The sequence below is a fragment of the Stegodyphus dumicola genome, chromosome 5 (assembly GCF_044657685.1).
Source record: "Stegodyphus dumicola isolate Sdum_Otavi_A_Nest chromosome 5, ASM4465768v1".
Taxonomy (NCBI): domain Eukaryota; kingdom Metazoa; phylum Arthropoda; class Arachnida; order Araneae; family Eresidae; genus Stegodyphus; species Stegodyphus dumicola.
Genome location: NC_140772.1, coordinates 174,639,092 through 174,665,785, shown reverse-complemented (window position 1 = coordinate 174,665,785; position 26,694 = coordinate 174,639,092). Strand labels below are relative to the sequence as shown.

The 26,694-nt window shown below is 32.8% G+C and overlaps 1 protein-coding gene and 1 long non-coding RNA gene across 3 annotated transcripts in view; one reads left to right on the top strand and one right to left on the bottom strand.

The window, feature by feature from the left end:
• Positions 1-26,694, top strand: part of LOC118191077 (insulin-like peptide receptor) — a 586,597-nt gene that overhangs the window by 390,422 nt on the left and 169,481 nt on the right. For both annotated transcript variants that reach the window (XM_085817406.1, XM_085817405.1), the window contains exons 4-5: positions 5,994-6,166; positions 14,819-15,017. In XM_085817406.1, the coding sequence (XP_085673532.1) occupies positions 5,994-6,166; positions 14,819-15,017 (372 nt within the window). The remainder of the gene's footprint in view (positions 1-5,993; positions 6,167-14,818; positions 15,018-26,694) is intronic.
• The window catches only part of LOC146997344 (uncharacterized), a 116,876-nt gene that overhangs the window by 76,973 nt on the left and 13,209 nt on the right, over positions 1-26,694 (bottom strand). The gene's annotated exons all lie outside the window — the stretch shown is intronic.

The window sequence follows — 26,694 nt, the reverse complement described above, 5'->3', positions numbered from 1 at the left end:
CAAAAGGTTTAACACGTTTTCAAAAAATTAATACACATGAAAATCAAATCATTAGACATGTAAAACATTAATAAAATTAAAAAACAGAAAAAGTTAAAAAGTAAGCGGAAAATGGTAAATTAGCCCAATTCGACTTCCAAACAGGCTTTTCAAGGGAAATTTCATTTATTTGAACGTCGAATCAAGCTAACCCCATTACGCGTTTCGCCGAAACAGACAATTGAAGCTTTTTCGCTAAAAAAATTTTTTTTTTTTTAATTTAGACAAAGTAAGTGTCTTGGAAATTTTAATAGTCTCAATTCTCTGTTCCAATTTCCCGACGCGTCTGCACAGAATGACGCATTAAGGTGTTAAAATATGTTAATCAAAACCTAAACTTCCTAAATCAAGACTAAAATTAAAATCAAAAACGAAAATAAATAGCGATGAGCTATTAGTCCTAAAAATACAAAAACATACGGGCTGGGCCTGCAAGCTTAAAGATTAACAATTTAATTTTTAAATAATAGATTTTAGAAAACTGTAATGAAAACCTGTAATTAATATAAAATAAAACAAAAATTAAGAAGAGAACAAACTCAGTGGGTCTTGCTAAGACCAAGAAAAAGTTGTAACAAAAGAAACAAAAACTGACCTTTGGCGATGCAAAGCTGTCCCTCTTAAAACGTGTTGAAAAATGGCCGCTATACTTCTAGTGTCTTCATTTGGATGACGTACGTAGGGGGGAGCGAAGTGCTGTGGGCGTTTAGCCAATGCGAAGAGATTTTCGTTATCTGCAACTCGTCTCCTATTATCGAAGGGGGCCGAAAACCTCGGAAACCATGTAAAGATCTCAAAAATGGCGCTTGGCTTGTAGTAGGATGGAAAAAAATTTTTTCCAAGTGAAAATGGCTAATTCAGCTAAAACTATAAAACTTGGCCATTAAAGCAAGAGAAAAAGGAAAAAACAGTCATTTGTTAAAAAAGTCAGTTCTCTCTGTCTTTCAGATATCCTTTAACATGTATTTATATTGCTTATTTGAACTGGTAAAACTCCAGAATTCTAATTTTTAAACAATTTCTTATGTTTCTGAGCAACGGTTACATCATACAAATATGACGTTGCCACTTCAATAATAAATATAGTTATTTGTTAAATGACGAGATATTATAATATATATAGTCAAAAGTCGTTAATCCGTACTCGTCGGGACTTTGCCGATTCCGGATTATCGATTTTCCCGGATTATAGGTCATCAGTTTAAATCTGGTAAGATGGCATGCAGAAATTATAAAATTAAAAATGTGAAACCGTAATTTATGGAATAAAGAACAATTATGATCTAAAGGGTATCAAAATTTACAAAAAAAAAAAAAAAAAAAAAAAAAAAAGCTTAATATTTATTTGTTTACTTTATTAAACATTTCTTTCAATGTAAGTTGTTTAAGTTGCTTCGTTTTATGTGGTAATACTTTGTCTTTAATTCTATAAACAGACATAATTTCTTGTTCAGTTACAAAGTTCCGCTATTCAAGTTCTGTAATTGCTGTGCCGAGAATACCGACTAACTTGTCAATCGAAATTTTTCGTTTTCACTAACCTCTCTGTCATTTTCTTCACTGTCTTAAGCGCATTATAATGACGAGGAATTTGATTTAAATCATATCAAAGACGGAGTACATCGAAATGAAATACTACATTTAGTAAGGAATTATAAACCAAATAAAATAAAAACATCTGCCCTGAAGATAAGGATAGTGCTGACAGATCAACTTCCGATTCATTGCGCACCGCGGCGTCCCCCCTCCTCGCCGTAGAGCAGCGTCAATTTGATAAACAGATTTCGGAATGGTTACAGAAACAAAGGATATGCCTTTATCCATTTTTTGGAGCAATTCCACTTTTTGTAATGGACATCGAAACATACTCTCGCTTTGTAGATCCTTTGGGACCTCCAGCAACGGAAATTCTATTTGACATAATCGAAAGTTCCAGCTTACTTTTATAAAATTGCTCTAACACTCTGCAAAAAATAGTAAGCCGGATCCAATTCGAAGATTAAGGAACAACGCAATCTGCAACATTAACTGAAATAGATAATTAGATAATTTTAGCTTATACCGTCCTTTATACACTAAACGCGCATGCGTAAACGTATTATGCGCATGCGCACACGCATATTCGCAGCCGTAAAGGTCTTATGCGCAGCCCTACAGGTCAACGCGACGCATGTGCAGAAAGTTTGTAGCTTTAAGGTCCGGATTATAGATCAGTCCGGATTATGGGTGTCCGAATTAACGACTTTTGACTGTATATATTGATTAGCAAAAAAAAGTTCCCTGTCTTTCAGATATCCTTTTACGTGCATTATCCATATTGTGTATTTGTTTCCAATATGCATAATGAATTCAAGTCTTCTTACAGCTGTAATTATTTCACTTCTGTTGGTAGTTTCTAAGTGTTTTGATATAACTTTGTCACTACTGCAATTATTACTTTCCCCTATTTCTTGCAATTTTCATTGAACAGGTGATATGGCATCATCGTCATTAAAATTTCATATTATCCAGGATCACTTGCAGCAATATATAATTATTTGGTTAATTTCATTTGCATCAAGATTTAAATTATTTTCCAATCTCTGAAACATTGTTCATTTTCATGGTTATTATGTTCCTCTTCTTTAAAACTCATGGTTATTATTTTTTCTCTTTTTTAAAATTTAGTTACAAGTCTTCTTAAATGTACAGATACCAAAAAATTTACAGCCGTCGTGTACCTCCTGTGGACTTTTCTAGGCCTTTCAGATTTGTGATTTCATAGAAACCGAAATGTTTGGAGATTATTGCACAGTTCGGTTTATGCATATTCGTATAATTAAAGAAATATCTTTAATAATGTACGGAAATATTAAGAGCTTTTGATTCTGATGGTTTACTCACTTTTTAGACAGCTACTTTAGCATAAAACAAATTTATTTGATGTAATCCTTAAATGAACATAAATAGACCTTGAAAATCATCTCGTAAAAAAACATTTCACGGCTTTTTTTTTCGAACAGCCTGCTTCAATCACTTGTTTTTTACAAGGCAATTAAAGGAAATTTTCTTTAAAAAAATTGGAAAGTACTATTGCTTCAGAGTTAATTTTCTCACTATTTTGTTAGTTTAATTCATTGCTACCTTGTTTTGATTTTTAATTTGATTAAGGAATAAATACTCCATGTCAATTTTAATATGAAATAATTTAGCAGAACTGAAATTTAAAAATAAATACTTTCTTTTAAAAGCATATGGTAAATATCAGCTTGATCTTATAATTTTTCATAATTGGAAACTAATTAACAATAAAGTTAATATTTCTAAAACAGAAATTTGTGTCATTCTTCATAAAAGCATGTATATATGTATATCATCTGAGTGTCTGTTCTATCAATTATTGATTATTACTTCTTTATTTTTTATTTTATTTATTTATTTTTCTTTTAATACATAAAAATAAGAAACAAAATTATGTATTTCTGTGAAAATAGCTAATTTTCATGTATAGTATACTAAATTTAGTAACTATGAATTTTTCTGTATGCATTCTTATTTAATTTGTATTTTAAGCAATTTTTAAATTTGTAAATGTGTAGGCTATCTAGAAAGTAAGGAACGTTTTGGAATTAAAAAGAAACTAAGTACAAGAAAAAAAAATATTATATACATCAGAAAGAGCTGCTTTTCTACATAGTCAAAAAACAAATTGAGGCACTTATCATAGCGGTGGACAAGCTTTGAAATTCCTTCGTCATAGAATTTTGCCGCCTGCGATTTCAGCCACTCAGTGACGCACACCTGCAGCTCCTTGTCGTCGTCAAAGCACTGTGTTGCTAGCCAGTTCTTCATTCTTGGAAACAAGTGAAAATCACTAGGTGCAAGATCGGGACTATAGGTTTATGAGGGAAAACCTCCCATTTGATTGAATTAAGTGTGAGGTCGGGCAGGAGTTCTTAAGTGCGGTTTGCCATGTGAGGTCGGGCATTGTCGTGCAAAAACAAAATTTTGAACATCAACTTTCCTCTGCGCTTGTTTTGAACTGCTCTCCTAAGGTTGCGCAAGATTTGACAGTACCTCTCAGAATTTATTGTGGTACCACATTCAAGAAATTCAATCAGAAGCACACCTTGCCTATCTCAAAACACAGTCGCCATAATCTTCGTCAGCTTTGCAAACATTTTCTTGATCTTTTGGGGGAACTTGTGTGTCCCCACTGCATGGATTGTAATTTTGTCTCGCAGTTCATGTGTCTGAACCGTGTCTCATCACCAGTTACAATTCAATACAGTAATGAATCGCCATGTCTGTCGTAGGCCTCCAGCAACGTCAAAGCTGGGCTCATTTGCTGACCTTTAAGCAATTTCGACACCCATCTTGCACAAAATTTGTGGTAGCCTAGCTTTTCTGTGACAATTTCAAACAACAAAGAAACGTGGAAAACTAAGCAAAAGCTCTGTTATTGTGAAACAGCGGTTTTCACGAATCTTTTCATCAACTTTAGCAACCAGTTCGTCAGTCACAATGCTAAGGCGTCCATTCTTCTCTTCATTGTGAACGTTAGTTCGGCCATTTTTAAACTGAATGAACCATTTCCGGATTGAACTTTCATTCATTACGTTGTTTCTGTACACTTCACACACTTGCCAAAACATTTCCATAGGTTTTAGGTTTTTTTGCCAACAAAAACCCTATCACAGACCGCACCTCACAACTGGCAGGTTTTTCAATTTTAGCACACATTTTAAATTTGAATATTGAAAAAACGGGCAGCGTGGAAATGTTCCCGTTGTGATGGCTGGACACCAACTGAGATGCCAAGCATGCAGACACCAAAATATATGTGATTGGCATGCACCTAGTGATGTCAGATGGAAACGTTCCTTACTTTCTGAATAGCCCTCATATTTTTTAATTAATCTGTGAAGTGCTTTAGGCAACCCAAAACTTCAGCTATTGTGATGCAAGTATGTATCTTATTTTTGAATTTATTTTTGCCTCTTTAAATTTAAGCATGCATTTGTTTATAATCTCCATAATCTTGCTTAAATACGGAAAAAAATGAGTTGTCAGAAGTGAAATATCTACTGATTGCATTATACGTATATATATACAGTCAAAAGTCGTTAATTCGGACACCCATAATCAGGACCTCAAAGCTAAAAACTTTCTGCGCATGCGCCGCGTTGACACATGCGCATAGGCGTTTACGCGTGCGCTTAAGACCTACGTTTTCGCGTGCGCGTTTAACGTATAACGGACGGTATAAGCTAAAATTATACAATTATCTATATCAGTTAATGTTGATGCTTGCGTTATTCCTTAATCTTCGAATTGGATGCACCTTATTATTTTTTGCAGACTGTAAGAGCAATTTTATAAAAGTAAACTTGAACTTTCGATTATGTCAATTTCCGATTCTGGAGCTCCCAAAGGATCTACAAAACGAAAGTATGTCTCGATGTCCATCAAACAAAAAGTGGAATTGCTGCAAAAAATGGATAAAGACATGAAGAAGGTGACAGAGAGGTTAGTGAAAACGAAAAAATTTCGATTGACAAGTTAGTCGGTATTCTCGGCACAGCAATTACGGGACTTGAACAGCAGAGCTTTCAATTATGTCTTTATAGAATTAAAGAGAAAGTATTATCACATAAAACGAAACAACTTACATTGAAAGAAATGTTTAATAAAGTAAACAAATAAATATTAAACTTCTTTTTTTGTAAATTTTGATACCCTTTAGATATAATTGTTCTTTATTTCCTAAAATACGGTTTCATATTTTTAATTTTAGAATTTGTGCATGCCATCTTACGAGATTTAAACTGATGATCTATAATCCGGAATCGCCGAAGTCCCGACGAGTCCGGATTAACGACTTTTGACTGTATATATGTGTGTGTGTATGCTGTACTTTGTCAATTAATGTGTATTTCTCAGAATGCTTTGTTACTGAATCAATACATTTCTAGTTTGCCCTTTGACCTGTGAACAAGAAAATTCTTCCTGCTCAGATAATTTTGTCTGCTGTCATAAAGAATGCTTAGGTGGATGTCATGGCAGATCATTGTCTGATTGTGCTGTTTGTAGACATGTTGTGTATGAAGGACGATGTTTAAAGAAATGTCCGCCTGGCACATTTGAGGCAGGTACTTTTTTGCTGTCTTTACCATTATTAAGTGTAAGGAATAAGCATAAGAAAAAAATGATTTTCGTTTCTGAAACTTTAAACAGAATAAGTCAAGTCTTTATAGTGTTCTTTTTCATTAGTAATTAATGATTAACTTTCATAATGTAGGTAATTCATTATGGCCAGATAGGAGGCTTGTCTGTTTTAAGAGTAATGTATTAATAGAGAACTTTCTAACAGTTAATGGTTTGTATTTATGTTACTTTGGAAAACTATTAAAACACTTTTAGTTGACAGCAATACATGGGATATTTGGTATTTTTTTATTATCCGCATGCCCCTTGTGCTGGATAGTTTTTAACTGCTTGCAACTAATTTTTCACCAAGCTAAGATGAGAAAGCCAACAGCCATTTTCAAAAATGGCACTGCATTAAGAATTAATTACATAACACAGCAGTTAGTCAACAAATTTAAAAACGCAAAAAACATCCATAATAAAACACTAGCCTTTATTTATTTATTAACCCAAAGGGGCAACTTCCCCAGAAGGGCTATTAATTTCATTTTGGCATTTTGCATTCATTCACTATAAATGGCAAATCACTTTTCTAAATTGTTGCCACCAAATATTAGAGCCCTGTATTATATTTAAAGAAATTAAATAATGAAGAATCTGCATAAATGTATGTTTCTGTCATTGCAATAAAACAACGGTACCTAGAGCCATCAAATTTGGAATAACATACGTCTCCTCTCAAATATGGGCATCTGGAAGACCAAATTTGGAATTTGTTTTATTATCTATTTCATATTTTGTAAAGCATTTATAAGTTTTTGATTAAAAAACTCAACAATTTCAAAATGAGCAATGACAATACTGTATGGGGGGGAATTTTTATCTCCAACACACGAGACTGTGTATCAGAAATTGTAAAGATACGCTCTTTTAAATATTTTGTGATATTGCTGTTTAATTGAATTTTATTGTTAAAGTGCAAAGAACATGATATTTAATAAATAAAGGTAACACACAAAATGTTTAAAAAGAAAAAATCTTTGGGCATATTGTACAATCTGAAAGCTTTCAGTATATATATATATATATATAATGTTGTATGAACTTAAATCCATTTAGTGCGAATACAAGTTATTATTACTTGCGCAATTGCTGCAAAGTTAGTTAATAATAATTTATTTCCTAATATATATATATTTTACTATTATTATTATTATACCTAAGGGGTGTTAGACCCAACTACTTCATATAACAGGTAGACGGCTCACCCACAGAGAATTCGTCTGCTAGGGTGTGAACATATACCACGTGATTTATGGTCTTGGCGGTCTTGGGAAGTGACAGCTTAGGCTGTTCATCGCCAGTTTGGCGCACTTTTGATATGGCAGGAAGTGTTTTTTATTTCCGTCTGCTGGCAGTCGGCAGACAATGGCCTCGAATTAGGTTATTCGATTTTTTACAATTATTTTTAGATATAACTTGACCCATTTTTCCTGAATATTTTATCTATAGTTTTAATAATTGCTTTAAATTATTTGCGCCATTGTTTAAGATGTTTAGGTTAAATAATTTTAGGAAGAAAATCTAAAATGAATAATAAAAAATTGAGATGGAAACCTTAATTTTGAATAACGTTTAATAAAAAAATCTCGTTTATTTTTAATGCATTGCATCCTAAAGAGAAAAAGAAAATCACATTTTAAGATATGTATTTATGCAATTGATGAAATATATACTTACGGACTGTTGACTTTCAGCTGGAACTATAAATTATTACTGTCCAAACTTATAATATAGTTTATGATACAAAAAGGTAAATTATACTGAAATCTTATTACAGAAAAATATTTTACTTTCTTATATTTAAGTAAACATAATTTTACTTAATTTAAAGTCAGAAATATTTTGGAACAATTTCATTTACCTTTGACCTTTCAGTGTTACTAATAGTACTTGCATTCTGGAAATGTACGATAGTAAATTAAATTTTTATTTTTAAAAGATCTTTCACTGATTATAAATGCTTATTTTTTTTTTCAGTTACTTACATATTAAAGTGCTTATAAACTTAGCAAAGTCCAGAAAATAATTTCATGCAAACTTGGAAACTACTGCCTTAACCGTATGCTGCTATACATTGAATTTAGTAAGATTTCATATTTTGCACATCAGCTGTAAAATGTACATTTCCAAAATAAAATTTTCTTTCTGAATTATAAATTCAAACATGACAATACATATTCTATTTTAATCCTGTAACCTAATTAAATAAACACATTACGAAAATGTGTATTTAAATATAATATTTACTATAAAGTAAGGGGCTTTAATTACAAATGAACACTCAAAAATTAAGTAAAACAAAAATATACTACTTTGTATGACCACCAATCTTTTAAACGCGAGCAGGAGTCACATTTTGAACAAAAAGCTTTCGTTCTTCACCAGCTGCAAAGGGTCAAACTTGCACCTGATGAAGAAAGTCAGAAAGTTTTGGAAACAAAAAGCAGGTGTCCTGCTCATATTTAAAAGTTTGGTGTTCATACAAAGTAGTATATTTTTATTTTAAATGGATTAATGCTATTTTTTATTTATTTAAATTATTTTTTCTAAAGTATATCAGGAACAAGTACCAAAAATCACCTACTCAAACTGGTAGTCAAGTACACTGGTTATAATAAATTAAGGAAAAGTCATGATTACTGAAAAAGTTACATGTAGAATTTTATGAAACTTACCCACAATATACAACACATACAGTCAAAAGACGTTAATTCGGACACCCATAATCCGGAATGATCTATAATCCGGACCTCAGAGCCAAAAACTTTCTGCGCATGCGCCGCGTTGACACATGCGCACAGGCGTTTACGCGTGCGCGTAAAACCTCTTAAGACTGCGCATTTGCGTGTGCGCAAGCGCAGAATACGTTTTCGCGTGCGCGTTTTATGTATAACGGACGGTATAATCTAATTATCTATTTCAGTTAATGTTGATGATTGCGTTGTTCCTTAATCTTCGAATTGGATCCGGCTTATTATTTTTTGCAGACTGTAAGAGCAATTTTATAAAAGTAAACTTGAACTTTCGATTATATCAAATAGAATTTCCGAATCTGGAGCTCTCAAAGGATCGTACAAAACGAAAGTATGTTTCGATGTCCATCAAACAAAAAGTGAAATTGCTGCAAAAAATGGATAAAGACATGAAGAATGTGACAGAGAGGTTAGTGAAAACGAAAAAATTTCGATTGACAATTTAGTCGGTATTCTCGGCTCAGCAATTAACGGGACTTGAACAGCGGAACTTTGTAAATGAACAAAAAATTATGTCTGTGTATAGAATTAAAGAGAAAGTATTATCACATAAAACGAAGCAACTTAAACAACTTACATTGAAAGAAATATTTAATAAAGTAAACAAATAAATATTAAGCTTTTTTTTTGTAAATTTTGATACCTTTTAGATCATAATTGTTCTTTATTTCATAAATTACGGTTTCATATTTTTAATTTTAGAATTTCTGCATGCCATCTTACGCGATTTAAACTGATGATCTATAATCCGGAAAAATAGATAATCCGGAATCGCCGAAGTCCCGACTAGTCCGGATTAACGACTTTTGACTGTAGTAAGATATCAAATAACATAAAAAGAAATTACCAGACAATTATGGTAGTATAGAAATTAGCCCATGTATAAAATGAACAAATCGAAGGTGTTAGTTTGCTGTGGGAAAAGTACCTTCAATATGGAATATGATCGCCTCTAGAAGCAATGCAGCACATACAGAGATGTGTGATGCTTTCAATTATGCGGTCTACCAGTTCCATAGGAAGCGAGAGCCATTGCTTTTGCAAAGCAGTTGCAAAATCGTCAAGGGTTTGAGGGGCTGATTGAGAGCAGCTAGATGTCTCCCTAAAGCATCCCAAACGTGCTCGATAGGATTCAAGTCCGGGGATTGAGCTAGCCACTCCATGCGCATAATTGTTTCCTGTTGAAGATAATCATCTACGATGCGAGCCCTGTGTGGTCTTGCGTTGTCGTCCTGTAACAGGAAAACATCACCTATTGACGTAGCATATGTGCGCACATAAACATCGAGGATGTCATCTTTATAAATGTGAGCTTTCACGGTTCCCCTTGGAAAGACATGGAGGTCTGTGCGTCCACCCAAAGAGATGCCACCCCAAACACAGATACTTCCCCTTTCGTATGCATCTCTTTCACGGTTGGTTGATAACGGGTTCTAGGTTCTCTCCATATCAAGTAACGCCTACTATCGCTTTCTAGACTAAACCTGGGCTCATCCGTGAAGAGAACCGCCCTCCATTGATAAGGTGTCCAGTGGACATGTTGTCGTGCCCACTGAAAACGGTCCCTCCTGTGGCGTGACATGAGCGCCACACAAATGGCTGGTTGCCTCGCATACAGACCACCTTCGTGAAGCCTTCTACCCACAGTTGACGTTGACATGAACCTTCCGGTGGCTGCAGCAAGGGAGGATCTAAGAAGAGTCAGAGTAGCGGTTAAATTCCTGCATGCACATAATGTCAAATATCAGTCATCGGCGCTCGTCATAGCAGTTGGTTGTCCTTAGCTGAACCTCCTAGGTGCCGAATCTGTGATTTGAAATTGCCTCCAAAGTCTCTGAACCACATAAGGACTCACATTTAGCCATCTGGCCACTTCTGTTTGACTTTGTCCTGCCTCTTCTCTCCCAGTGGCTTTCTATCGTAGTTCTGTAGGCAAATGATGCCTGGAGATCATTGTTATGAATTGGCTATCTCAGATTTCTGATGTCACTATCACAGTGAAATATGTGGGCTTGCTATCAAACAAGAACTTTTATGCTCCTCGCAGATGATGTTTTCTGAGTGCAGCGCCACTAATTTGCATATTGGAGTTTTACTCAGCTACTCTTACTTGGCAACATATTCAAATTTTACACGGTTTGGTTTATTTTTGAGGGAGTTGTCGCTACTTTTGTGATTTTTCCTGAATTTATGATAACCAGTGTATATTCCAAATTTCCTATTTTTGATTTGTGAATAAGTAATGAGCTTTTTAAAACAAAAACACACAATTTGGCCGAAATATAGAAACTATGCATTATTATATACTACATGAATAACTTTATGAAATACAATACCCTATATATGGCTCTGATATGGGAAATTTTACTTATGAAACATTTTTTTTGGAGATGATATAAATTTTAAAAAAAAATTAGCTTGTAAAACCATGGAAATCTTTATAGATATATAAAGAATGTGATATTTACTTTTAAAAAATCACTACATAAAACAGTGTAAATAAAATACAAACCACAAATTAAAAATACATGCTTTTATTTTAACAAATTCAGGGCTTAAACTGACTGTTTCACAGAAAAGGAAAAGAAAAAGCTTTTATCAATAGAAAGTGAAAACTCATTCAAACCTGCAAAAGTTCACTTAGATATAATTTTGATGTTTTTTTTTTGACAAACTTTATATATGTATATATATACTGTTTGTATGCAACAAAAAGTTAAGGCCTGTTTTCAAGGATTTTTTTTTAAACTTTAACTCCTACTAAAAATCTTAATACACACTTAATCCTCATTATAAATTAAAGAAAACTCTATAGTTATGATATATTTATGTTGCTAAAAAATAGTTTTAAAGGAAAATGTTTTTAAAAAATCTTAAATTAAACAAATCTTACTATGCAAGCAAAAACTCTGCAATCAAATATTGAGGTGATTAAGTTATAAATAGGTGGCACTTTTAAGTATAGGCAATCTGTTGACTTAAGTTGTTTAAGTTGCTTCGTTTTATGTGATAATACTTTCTCTTTAATTCTATAAACAGACATAATTTCATGTTGAGTTACAAAGTTCCGCAGTTCAAGTCCCGTAATTGCTGTGCCGAGAATACCGACTAACTTGTCAATCGAAATTTTTTCATTTTCACTAACCTCTCTGTCACCTTCTTCATGTCTTTATCCATTTCTTGCAGCAATTCCACTTTTTGTTTGATGGACATCGAAACATACTTTCGTTTTGTAGATCCTTTGGGAGCTCCAGCATCGGAAATTCTATTTGACATAATCGAAAGTTCAAGTTTACTTTTAGGAAATTGCTCTTACAGTCTGCAAAAAATAATAAGACGGATCCAGTTCGAAGACTAAGGAACAACGCAATCATCAATATTAACTGAAATAGATAATTAGATAATTTTAGCTTATGCCGTCTGTTATACATAAAATGCGCACGCGAAAACGTGTTCTGCACCTGCGCACACGCATATGCGCAATCATAAAGGTCTTATGCGCAAGGGTAAACGCCTGTGCTCATGTATCAACGCGGCGCATGCGCAGAAAGTTTTTTTAGCTTTGAGGTCCGGATTATAGATCATTCCGGATTATGGGTGTCCGAATTAACGACTTTTGACTGTATTAACTAAGATACACTAGTATAAAAATTTTCAGCTCATTTATAGATTTTGAATTAGATTTCTTTTTAACAAAGTAAACATATCACATAATCTTATCTCAATAATTTAATAATAATAGCATTTTATTTATTATTATTTTTTTTATCGCAGGCAGTACTTGTTTACGAAACCAAAACGCGTACGACGTGGCGAAAAAGGGTTAGCGCCAATTGGCGCAGCTTTCTATTTCAACGGATTATACGGAAAAAGAACATAAAATTCAATTATTTCTAAAAGGTGATTCCAGTAAATAATGTCACAGTATTTATTACATTTTGATGCTATTAATACATGCTGAAAATGTCATATAGTCAAAAGTCGTTAATTCGGACACCCATAATTCGGAATGATCTATAATCCGGACCTCAAAACTAAAAACTTTCTGCGCATGCGCAGCGTTGACACATGCGCATACGGGTTTACGCGTGCGCGTAAGACCTTTTACGACTGCGCATATGAGTGTGCGCAAGTGCAGAATACGTTTTCGCGTGCGCGTTTTATGTATAATGGACGTATAAGCTAAATAATTATCTATTTCAGTTAATGTTGATGATTGCGTTGTTCCTTAATTTTCGAATTGGATCCGGCTTATTATTTTTTGCAGACTGTAAGAGAAATTTTATAAAAGTAGGTTTAAACTTTCGATTATATCAAATAGAATTTCCGATATATATTTTTTAATATGTAAAGGATCTAAAGCGAAAGTATGTTTTGAAATCCGAAATCTGTTTATCAATTTCACGCTGCTCGGCGGGGGGAACGCAGCGGCGGGCGCGTAATGAATTGGAAGTTGATCTGTCAGCACTATCCTTATCTTCAGGGCAGATGTTTTTATTTTATTTGGCTTATAATTCCTTATCAAATGCAGTATTTCATCTCGATGTGCTCCGTCTTTGATATGATTTAAAACAAGTTCCTCGTCATTATAATTCGCTTCCGATAGCGAAGAAAGTGACAGAGGTTATTGAAAACGAAAAAATTTCGATTGACAAATTAGTCAGTATTCTCGACACAGCAATTATAGGACTTGAACAGCGGAACTTTGTAACTGAACAAGAAATTATGTCTGTTTAATAGAATTAAAGAGAAAGTATTATCACATGAAACGAAGCAAAACTTAAACAACTTACATTGAAAGAAATGTTTAATAAAGTAAACAAATAAATATTAAGCTTTTTCTTTTTGCATATTTTGATACCCTTTAGATCATAATTGTTCTTTATTTCATAAATTACGGTTTCATACTTTTAATTTTAGAATTTCTGCATGCCATCTTACGAGATTTAAACTGATGATCTATAATCCGGAAAAATCGATAATCCGGAATCGCCGAAGTCCCGACGAGTCCGGATTAACGACTTTTGACTGTATACAGCGGCAATTTCCTTATACAATATGGCTGAAACTTTCCAACCAATTCAACAGAGATAGTAAAATGACAAAAATACTGGAAATAAAATAATAAATCATGCTGTTTTAACTTAGCTATGAAAAGTTACAGGTCCTCCTTTTACAAAACTTTCTTTACATCCATAGGCGCTGCAGCGGATAACCATTTTTTCTTACATTTTATGAGCAGGTGTCTTTCATCCCATAGAAATGAATGTAAAGTATTTCCAGACTTTCGGAATTTGACCAGCAATCACGTGACACTAATGTTGGAACCGGTTGGAGGTTGCAATAAACTCTCTACCAGTATATATCTCGTTGGTTAGACCCAAGAGGCTGTTAGTCTCAAAATGGCATTTTACTTCCTTTCACTTTCTGCCTTGGTTCACTTTTCAAGCTACTGCCATGTATTATATTTAAAGAAACTAAATAATGAAGAATCTGCATTAATGTTTCTCACACTGTGAAGAAAACAAGTGTACCTTGAGCCATCAAATTTTAAATAATGTAGTCCACCAACCTTGGAAGTCCGAATTTTTTAAAATCTATTTCAAATTTTGTAAAGCTTTAACAAATTTTTGATTAACAAATTGAACAGTTGAACAATTTTAAAGTGTGTAATGGCAACACTGTACAGAAAATATTTTTATCTCCAGCAGGCAATATGTATCAAAAATTCTAAAAATATGCTGTTTTTCTGTTTTTAAATATTTTGTGATAAACTGGTGTGCTTTGCATTTTTAATTCTTTTCTTAACTAATTTGTTTTGTTTTGTTTCGTAGTTTTTAGGAAGAAGATGTGTGCAGGAACATGAATGCAAAAACTACACTTATGATGAAAATTATACTGAACAAAACAGTGATAAAAGAGTATATTGGAAAGCATTCATGGGTCAATGCAGAGAAAAATGCCCAACTGGATATATTGAAGATGATAAGGATATGCATGTCTGCAAGAAATGCGTTGGAAAATGTCCAAAAGGTACCAGTTTCCTTCAATAGAATTTTATTATTGAGCTGCTAAAATGAAAGTCCAATTTATGAATAAAGTTCTAATCACCCAGGATTTTTTATAAATTTTTAATTGATAGCCATCATAATAAAGCTCAATGTAAGTTTTAAAAATTTCATTACACACACATATATATATACAGGGTGCCAACTAAAGTTCGGTACCACCCGCTTAACTGCCGAATGGCTGCAGTTATCGTCATAAAAGTGGTGTCTAAGTATAGTAAAGTGGCTATGCGCTACTAGATGAGATAGCTTACAACCCACCTGGTGAAAAATGGTGGAGTTAATGTCCCTATCTTGAAAATGATGTGGGATAGGAAGAAAAAGTGAATTACAGAGCTGTAGAGCATCGTCGATTTAGTATGAAAAGACACCTCATGGACATGAATGTTTAGAAGAGAACATTTTAAATGCGTATTTGTTTGTTTTCGATTTCCGAAAGTGTGACGTGCCGAAACAATCTTAGAAAGAAAAAAACAACTAGTTATCACAATGTGTCTTTATTTACGATGTTCAAACTTCTCTCCATCAGCTGAAATGCACATCTGGATCCTTGTTAGAGCTTCTTGTTGCACAAGATGTAGCATAGCGGGTAAGAATTGTGGAGGAGTCGCACGCATCTGCTGTTTGAGGTATCCCCACAGGAAATAGTCCACTGGAGTCAGGTCAGATGGACGTGGAGGCCAATCTTCGAAATCACCATACCCAATTATTCATTCTGTGAAATCCTCCATCAGGTACTGCTTCACTTGTGACATATTGTGCACAGGTATGCTGCTATGTTGTAACCATCCATTCCAGAGTTTAAGCAATGGCATTCCAGAGTTTAAGCAATGGCAATTTAAGCAGCCAAAATTAAGCAATTCTCAACAAAATTACATATTGAAAAATTTCTAAATATTTTGCGGCCATTAACATTCCCTGGTAAAATGGTGGGCCGATTAGCCTGTTATTATTAAGTCCACATCAAACATGAATCGAAAACCATATTTAATGTTGAACAGCGGCAAAACATGATGGATTTTTCAGTGCTCAGTAATGGATGTTCTGCCTACTGTACATTTCATTCTATGAAAAGCATACCTCATCCATCCACAATATATCTGCCAAGAATGTTGGCTGGACCTCTATCTAGTTCATAACGAAGTTGCACCATGCGAAACATCCCTTAGCATCCCTGTCCAGTAATGCCTGATTAGGTGTCTGCCAGTATGGATGAGCAGCTAATTCAATTAGGATTTTCCAAATGCGACTTTTTGATGGGTACATTTTTACTTATCTCTGCTGTACTGCTGTCTGGATATTTATGAGATCATATGATAAGATATCTTCTGGTCGTACTTTCTGTCCTAGTGGTGTGCAGGATCGAAGTTGGCTAGTCACGCAGCCTGTCTCCTTTAAACATTTCTCAACCTGTAGGATGGTTTTGTATGAAGGATGAATGTCTGCAGGAAAACGTTGTCGATACAACCGTGCTGCCGATTGTGCCTTGTGCCTGCATTCACCATAAAGTAGAACCATCTCTCTCACAATAATCATTCTTTGAAAATTGCACCATGACTATGAGGTTCTACATATAATCTCGAGGAGGTATCTCTTTTATAGCTGTGTCAGATGAACAGGTGTGATGTTTTATACACTACTTGCATAATGCTCCAATTCGCATACTAAGCTCAAGTTGCATTGAGTTGATGCGTTTTGTGGCACGTTTGTGCATAATCTGCATATTGTCTTCTCTGTTTGTAAAGACCATCAGTAAAAGGATGCATTCCACAGGGTTTGAACCACAGTCCTCTCAAATGAGAACTACAAAAGATATTACTGTGCCCGATGCGGGCTTAATTTTCCTTTGAAGGATAATCTTTTCTCCTTTTGGTCAAGATTCGTGATGTCACAATTTCGGAAATTGCGAAGAAACATAATGCTTTTCAGCATTATGTTTTTAGCATTCATATCCACAAGGTATCTTTTTGTATTAAATGGATGATGCTGTACAACTTCGTAATTCACTTTTTCTTCCTATCTCATATCATTTTTGAGATAGGGACACTAACTGTTCCATTTTCTTCCAGGTGGCGCTGTAAGCTATCTCATCTAGTAGCACATAGCCACTTTATTATACCTAGACACCATTTTTACAATTAAATAGCTGCAATCATTTAGCAGTTAAAATAGTGGTATGGGACTTTAGTGGGCACCCTGCATGTATATATATATATATATATAATAATAATTTATTTACTAAAGAATATTGATTATATTATCTCCCAATATTAATTTTAGTAGAATTATCTTAAAAGAGTGAATCCATACTTAGTAAGTCCAATTTCGAAAAATGTTTAAAATGGACAAAACAGGACTTGAATTAAATCATGAATAGCAAAATTTCAATTCTAAAAAGAAATAAATTAAAAGCAAGTAATTAAATTAAATGCAAGTAATCATTGCCATTGATCAGAAATTAGTTGACTTTTCAAGGGGAACAAAACAACAATAATTAAGAAATAAATGTGAAGGTGTTTCGTCCTTTACTCGAGCAATAAGGCAATGCCAAACTGGCAATTCAAGCCAGGCCAAACATTTCTGTGAATAGAAGGGATAAAGAACCAATGCAGAGAACCAAAGAACTCATTCCGATAAAGCATTTTAGCTAATTCAATTTTGAATGAAAAGCAATTTCTGCAGTAAAATTGATATCGCTCGAGTAACTGTCCCCCGACACCCTCGTGCTTATGCATTTTAGTTCAAAACTATTTGTAAAAATTAAACATTGGAAATTGTCATTATGAAATAGAATTCAAAGTAATTGAAATTAACATTAGAAAATTGCAAAATATAAGAAAAATAATGCAAAAACATGTTGTAAAAAGAAATCAAAAAGTAAAAAATAAAAAAATTTAAAAATATATAATAAGAAAAGGGAATGTACATGAATATATAAAGGCCAGAAAAAGCATTAATTAACTTACGTTCTTTCTAGTGGGTAGGCAAAGTGTTCTCTTCGCATCTGACTCAGAAGGGTTGTGTTTCAGAAATTCTTGTTTGGCAGCAGGAGCTTTGAATTATATCAATCGATAAGATTTGTGTGAAGTAATTTATGGCCATTTAGGAATGCATGGTCAGAAATACTTTCCTGGGGCGGTAGTGACAACACAAAAGTCAAGCAAGGACACAAACAGTGAGACAAAATATATTTAGTACAGCAGAAACATGCAAATAAGACCATAAACAAACAACGATTGTCATTAAAGAAGGTGTTCGAAATTACGACCCGGGACTGTGATGCAAGCTTCACTTCTTTGACGCATGAAGCATGGTTGGTTCCTGCATCATAGTCTGGGTCATAATTTTGAAGACCTTCTTCATCTCTTTTTGTTTTTGTTCTACTCCAAATAATAAATATGTTTTCTCACCCCGCTCCCAACCTTTCTTTCTTGACTTTTGTGTCATCACTACTGCTCAAGGAAAGCATTTCCGGCCATGCATTCCTGTGTGATTTCCCATCATCTAGGTGTACTCTATCTCTCCTGAAAGTTGGCCAATGCTGTATTGATACACCCTGCATATATTTGTGTGTGTGTAATAAAAACAAATTTAGAGAAGTACTGATGTAAGAACGCTGAGACTTAAAAATACTGAAGGCGAAGCACTTAGCTTAGAACATGGATCCATATTGAAAAGGAAGAATTCTGATTGTGTAGTATGCTAAAAGGTTGAATCTGTAATGGCAGTATGCTAAAAGGTTGAATCTGTAATGAACAGCAAACTTGACAGTCGAAAAAGATTAAATTATCATTTTTCTTGACACTCTAATCATGCCTATTCAAGAACATTTACAATTTTGATACTGTTACGTTGGGAAGAGAGCACAGTGAAAACGTGTAATTACAGCAAGACAGACATTTGTTAAACTGTGCATTTATCCAACATAGCAGTCTGTTAGAGAGAAGTTTTGTCTTCTGTACAACCTCTGTGGCATAGATTAATCTAGAAATGACACAGTCAGGGAAAGTTATTACTATTTTCAGAGGAAACACCCAAATTGAAGATGAGGACTATATGTACATGTTACAAAACTTGGTGGAATTCATGTCTTCTTGCTGATGAGTTGGATATACACCTAACTTTTATATAGATATATGTGTATTTTGCACTCTAATCGTGCCTATTTGCAGAATATTTACATTTTTTATACTGTTGCGATAGGAAGAAGGCACAACAAAATTGCATCCAAGCAATATAGAAATACAAGCAAGGTGCACATCTATCTAGTATGGCAGTCTGTTGAGAGAAAGGTTTGGTTTAGGTTAGAAAGGTTTCATTTCTCAGAGTTTAGGCTCCGAATTAACTATGTCATAAGCACTATGTAAGCACTGGCATAGATTTATCTAGAAATGATGCTGTCCAGAAATGTTATTAATTTTTTTAGAATAAAGATTAAACACCTAGAATAAAAATGAGAAATTAAGAGGATATTATTAATTATAAAGCTAATTTACATACTTTTTATCTTGCCTATCTGTATTTATTTATGTATATGGACATCTAAAAATTTAGTACAGTCAAAAGTCATTAATTCGGACACCCATAATCCGGAATGATCTATAATCCGGACCTCAAAACTAAAAACTTTCTGCGCATGCGCCGCGTTGACACATGCGCATAGGCGTTTACGCGTGCGCGTAAGACCTTTACGACTGCGCAAATGCGCGTGCGCAAGTGCAGAATACGTTTTCACGTGCGCGTTTTATGTATAACGGATGGTATAAGCTAAAATTATCTAATTATCTATTTCAGTTAATGTTGATGATTGCGTTGTTCTTAATCTTTGATTTGGGTCCGGCTTAATATTTTTTGCAGACTGAAAGAGCAATTTTATAAAAGTAAACTTGAACTTTCGATTATGTCAAGTAGAATTTCCAATGCTGGAGCTCCCAAAGGATCTGCAAAACGAAAGTATGTTTCGATGTCCATCAACCAAAAAGTGGAATTGCTGCAAAAAATGGATAAAAACATGAAGAAGTTGACAGAGAGGTGAGTGAAAACGAAAAAATTTCGATTGACAAGTTAGTCGGTATTCTCGGCACAGCAATTACGGGACTTGAACAGTAGAATTAAAGAGAAAGTATTATCACATGAAACGAAGCAACTTAAACAACTTACATTGAAAGAAATGTTTAATAAAGTAAACAAATAAATATTAAGCTTTTTTTTTGTAAATTTTGGTACCCTTTAAATCATAATTGTTCTTTATTTCATAAAATATGGTTTCATATTTTAATTTTAGAATTTCTGCATGCCATCTTACGAGATTTAAACTGATGATCTATAATCCAGAAAAATCGATAATCCGGAATCGCCGAAGTCCCGACGAGTCCGGATTAATGACTTTTGACTGTATTTTTTGTTTTAAAAAATTTTGGTGACAACATTATGGAAATCATAAACTAAATTTTAAAAAAAAAATTCTCAGCAAAATATCGCTTTGCATTGTTTTTAGTGTTAAACTCTTAATTAATGCTTTTTTATTCATCTGAAAGATATTGTTATGAATTTTATGTATGTGTACATAATTTTAATGAAATTATAGCATCTTTTGTGTAATGTAACCTGAAAAATCTGAAGAGACAAAGCTCTGCCAGAAAAATAAAATTACTGGGGCAACTTTGTGTAGCTTTGATGTAAATGCCACTAAATTGGTCAGATATCTCCAAGCTGGCAATGGTTTTGACAAATAATTATTTCACCAAAACCTGGCAACAGTCTTCGTTTATCCATGGTCCAGTCTTGATGTTCCTTTGAAATACTTGCACTTGGACCTGCATTGGGTTGTCAGCTGAGCCACTGTTTGGTGCTGATCTTGTACTAAGCGGGATAGTCTCCAGCATCCTTTTTCTTTAATGACATGTAGACATCGAATACCTTGGCGTCTACTGCTGGTTTCACCATCATTTATCCACTTTCCATAGATACTAATAATGGCAGATCTTGAGCAACCTACCAGTTGTGCAGTTTCAGAGATACTCGTTCCAAGTCTTCATGTTGTTACAATCTGCCTCTATCAAATTTGCTTAGCTCAGCAGCCATTCCCATCGCTCGGAGAAATAAGTGCATGAATGATTCCTTACCTTCTCCAGCAGCAGTTAAATACCATTCTCACTTTATCATGTGCCCTCCACATCATCCAGATGAGTTCATTGAAATGTAGGGATGGTCATAATGTTTTGACTCATCAGCATATATGTAACTTTAATTGTATTCAGTATATGTAATTTTAACTGTGCCTTCCAGTAATTTTTAGAAATGAAAGATCCTGGAGATTTTTTGGTGGCCAGGCAGAAACTATTATCAGACCGAAAAGAGCATCAGCTCTCTATTTTTAGTTCTGAGTTTACTTTGGAGTATTGAGAATATTGCGAACTTTCGCATTTTAGATGTGTTTTACATTGCTGCGTGTTTAACTTTCTCAGTAGTTCTGGTTCCCAATTGCAAACAAGCTGCTAGCATTCGAAGCTGATAGCTGATTGGTTGAAAATGAACAGCTTGCAATTTTTGTCGAAAGAAAGGATAAAATCGTTCAGCTTTCTTTCAATAGTAAACCAGGCAAAAAAAATTGTCCGAAACAATTATTTGTGTGAAACAAATGCATGTGTGATATGGGTCTAAGAGGAAACAAATGTCCTTTTTAACCACAAGTTTAAAAATTATGATATTAATTTAACATTTGGTTCTCTAAGTTATCATCTGGAATCACCAGATTTGTTTATTTATTACAAAGATAAGCTTATGAATAGTTTTCATTTAAGATGAGATTTTTTAAAAAGAATATTAAAGTTGAGAAACAAAAAGTCATTAGTGCTACTAAAAATTACCTTTAAATTTTTATCTTAGAATAGTCCCTCTTAATTTATTTATGTGTGAGTTTTTCCTTTTTACCACAACTTTTTTTAACCTCAAACTATATGCGTCTTAGATTGTTTCTCATCAAATCTGAAGAATTTTCAAGAAGTTTTTAATAAATTATTCTCAAGAAATTAAAGTTAAGAAAATTATTCATTGGCTTATCCCTCCCTCTAAAATATTTCTCACTTATTATTATACCAAGCTATGACAGTGAAACCCATAAGACGTGGCACTTTTATCTGAATAATTATTGTGGTTGTACTTTATTTATAGTTATATGATCTGTGCAATTCAGTAGACCATTTTGCCTCTTTTAAAGCAGAAGTATATATGTACTTATTATTCATTAGAATTTACAATTCAAAAGTATTAGCTATAAATATCTTAAATTATGATGTGACATTTAAATCTTTGTATTGATTATTGCTTGTATATGTAATTTAATTTTCAGACTTTTATAAGTGCTACCATATTCATTTCAAATATGTTACAAAGTATTAATTTAATTCATCTATCTAGCTATTTAATTCATTTATCTAGCTCAAAACTAGCAATTAAATTATTTGCATTTAGGTAATTAGGAAAAATAAGCATATCTGACTTGCTAAAATCCTAAAACCACTTGGTTTTGTTTCTCAGCTGGCAAAGAGTGTGTATTTTCATAGTTTATACATCAATAATATGAAAGAAACTGAATTTCTCTAAGGAATGAAAGCTATGAAAATATTTTCCCTTTTAAATTAACATACCTTAAGAGGAGTTTTTACTTCCATGTATGAAGTAAAGGAAGTATTGTAATCACTTCCGGGTTATTCCGGGTAACATATACTTACGTATGTATCTCGCATAACTCAAATACGAGTAGCCTCAGAATGTGCAAATTTTGTATATAGGACTGCTATAACATGTAGATGTGCACCTCCTATTTTGGTTGTAATCGGCCGCACCAAAAGTATACAAATATATATATGATAATTTATTTACTAAAAAATATTGTTGAATTGATTATATTATCTCCTAAGTTTAATTATAGTAGGATTATCTTAAAAGAGTGAATCCATACTAGTAAGTTATACTGTGAAAGATGTTTTGAAGTAACTTGAAAGTAAAATGTTAAAAATGTTTTAACAGGGACTGGAATTAAATCATGAATAACAAAACTTCAATTGTAAAAGGAATAAGTTAAAGGAAAAAATTAAATTAAATGCATGTAATCATTGTCATTGATTGGAAATTAGTTAACCTTTCAAGGGGGACAAACCAACTCCCGTTCAATGAACAATAATTAATAAATAAATACGAAGGTGTTTCGTCTTTACTCGAGCAATGAGGGTAAGCCAAACCGGCAATTCAAGTCAGTCCAAATATTTCCGTGAATAGAAGGGATTATGAGCCAATGCTGATATTCAAAGAACTTATTCCTATTAAGCATTTTAGCCAATTCAATTTTGAGTGAAAAAGCAATTTCTGCAGTAAATTTCTATAAAGCTTGAGTAACCGTCCCCTGACACCCTCGTGCTTATGCATTTGAGTTCAATATTATTTGAAAAAATTAAACATTGGAAATTGTCATTATGAAATAGAATTCAAAGTAGTTGATATAAACATTAGAAAATTACAAAATATAAGATAAATAATGCAAACTTTGCAAAAACAAATCAAAAATAATATAAAAATTAAAAATATAATAAGAAAAGTGAATGTACATGAAGATATAAGGGCCAGAAAATGTATTAATTAACTTACGTTCTTTCTAGTGGGGAGTGGGCAATGTGTTCTCTTCGCGTCTGACTCAGAAGTGTAGTGTTTCCGAAAAATTCTTAGCGGCAGTGGGGGCTTTGAATAATATCAGTCGGTAAGATTTGGGTGAAGTAATTTGTGGTAGTGGGTGGGACTCGGAATTCTTAAGGGATGTATTCTGTGGAGTTCTTATTTGAGTGAAACCTTCTGTTAAAATTATTTTGAAAATCTATTCATATAAAGCTAATATCAATTTAAAATTTAATTAAGAAATTTTAATTGCAAAAATAAAAAATAAATTATTGCTGTGACAATATCATTTAAATTCTAAGAGCATATGTGTATATCTAAGAGCACATACGCTCTTAGAATTTAAATGATAATGTAAATTAGTTTGCAGCAATAATTAATTTTTTATTTTTGCAATTAAAATTTCTTTTGAAACCGGGGCTTTGGCAGCTGTAAAAGCCTTGAAAGGACGGTGTATCTACCTTGAACCAAATGTTTTCCCCCTTTAAGAAATTAATACCTCTTATTTGGAACAAAGATTCTTGTATGTAGTTTAATGGATTCTCAGTGGGGTGCATCTGTATCGCAAAAGGGAGGAAAGTGTAGGGATTAGTGACCAGACTTCAAGATGCTTTTTGTCACTTTATAAAATTTTGTTTGAATTTTAAATGAGATACATTCCTGTGACATAGGAGGTCACGTGATGTAAGAACAACTGCTATTGTAAACAAACAAGCTCATACTGTGGTAGATGTGTTGAAAATTGAGAAACATTGTTTATTTTTAATTAGTTATGAAATTTTCATTTCATCGTTAATTATTATTTCATCCATTAATTAACTGTTCCTTTATTTGGTTAGTATAATTTTGGTAACTCTTCTATGTTATTGTTATCTTCATGATACTCTTTTGTTTACTGCTTCATGTTTTGATTGTTAATATTTATTTATGAATTCTTTCCTTGATGATCCTTGATTCATTTTTACATTTATACAAAATGTAAAAATGAATACATAAAATCATGTTTACGTAGATTGCTCTTCTACACTGAAAAGAAAGTTACTATAAATATCTTTAAGTCATAATTTTATCAGCTTAACAAGCAGAACAGTAAATAGTATAAATACTTGATTTCTGAAAATCGTAATAGTCATATTTCCAGAGCACTGTAAATGCAGTTGGCCCTTAAATCATGTAAGGATAACGATTCCAATGTTATGTGCAGTTCAAAATTAATATATAATTTTAGATAACTTAAATTTAAATTTTAGCATGTGACTATTATGCTATTGCTAGTATAAACTGCAAATTAACACATTTTGTATACTGTAATATAAATGCAAAAAAGAAAAATATAGAGATTTGTGCAACTGAGTTCATTGCAGTACTAGCTGTGAAACTAATAATTTTTCATAATACATTTTTCTTCATTTTATAATAATAAATAATAAAAAAGTACTATCTGTATACATTTTAAATATTCAAAAAATAAATTTGAAGTTATTTTTAATCTTGTAAGTTACATAATTTATGTGCAGTTTTTCATTTTAAAATCATGCAGCTCAAAAAAAAATATTTCAAGTGTATTTATTGAAAAGATCTACCATAGGAAATAGAATAGTGTAATTCTAATGCATATACCTAAGGTACATGTTACTCAAACTATGGACTGACACAACCACTGATTTTCAAGGACTAAATATACATGCTAATTTAATATTTAAACCAAAAAGCAATCTCCCATGAAAATTTAGAATTAAGTATAAATTTTTATAAAAGCATCTTTTTATATTAAAATGTTTTAGTATTACTGATGCTTCTAATATTACAGCTGTTGGTATCCTTAATATCTACAATGGAAGGTATTAAATTGAAAAGATATTGAAAAGGTCTACCATAGGAAATAGAATAGTGTAATTCTAATGCGTATACCTAAGGTACATGTTATCTCAAACTATGGATTGACACAACCACTGATTTTCAAGGACTAAATATACGTGCTAATTTAATATTTAAACCAAAAAGCAATCTCCCATGAAAATTTAGAATTAAGTATAAATTTTTATAAAAGCATCTTTTTATATTAAAATGTTTTAGTATTACTGATGCTTCTAATATTACAGCTGTTGGTATCCTTAATATCTACAATGGAAGGTATTAAATTGAAAAGATATTGAAAAGGTCTACCATAGGAAATAGAATAGTGTAATTCTAATGCGTATACCTAAGGTACATGTTATCTCAAACTATGGACTGACACAACCACTGATTTTCAAGGACTACATATACATGCTAATTTAATATTTAAACCAAAAAGCAATCTCCCATGAAAATTTAGAATTAAGTATAAACTTTTATAAAAGCATCTTTTTATAGTAAAATGTTTTAGTATTACTGATGCTTCTAATATTACAGCTGCTGGTATCCTTTATTTGCATTTTTGCAGATAAACAGATCTTTCACGAATTCGGCAGTTTCAGTAATTTAAAACAACTATTCATGAACTATGAATATACTATTATTACACTTACATTTAAAAGTTTGGAAAACATTATTCAAGGTGTCGGGAATAGTTTTCAATTAACTGATATACACTTAATATTCTTAATGAAAACACTATTAATACTGGTAAGCATCATGCATAAGAAAAATTTATAAATCGTACCTCGTTTTCTGCAGAAATTTGCGCAGATGTTTTATAATTAATTAATTTCTTTATTTCGGCTTTTAACACAGCTTGTTATAAGAACCGTAATATCCGGCATTACTTTGAAACAAATATTGTTGATATGTTTTTCCTTAAATAACAAAAGACCTTTCTTGTTGGCATCAAGGAAAGAGAAATCATTTCCAAGTATATTTTTTTATTTCTCGCACTAGCCATAAACTTCTAATTTCGAAAAATCATTTAATTTCAGTGTAATATCTGCTATCATTTCCATTGTAAACATAGTACATGCAGATGTTGTTCTTAGATCACGTGACCACATTTT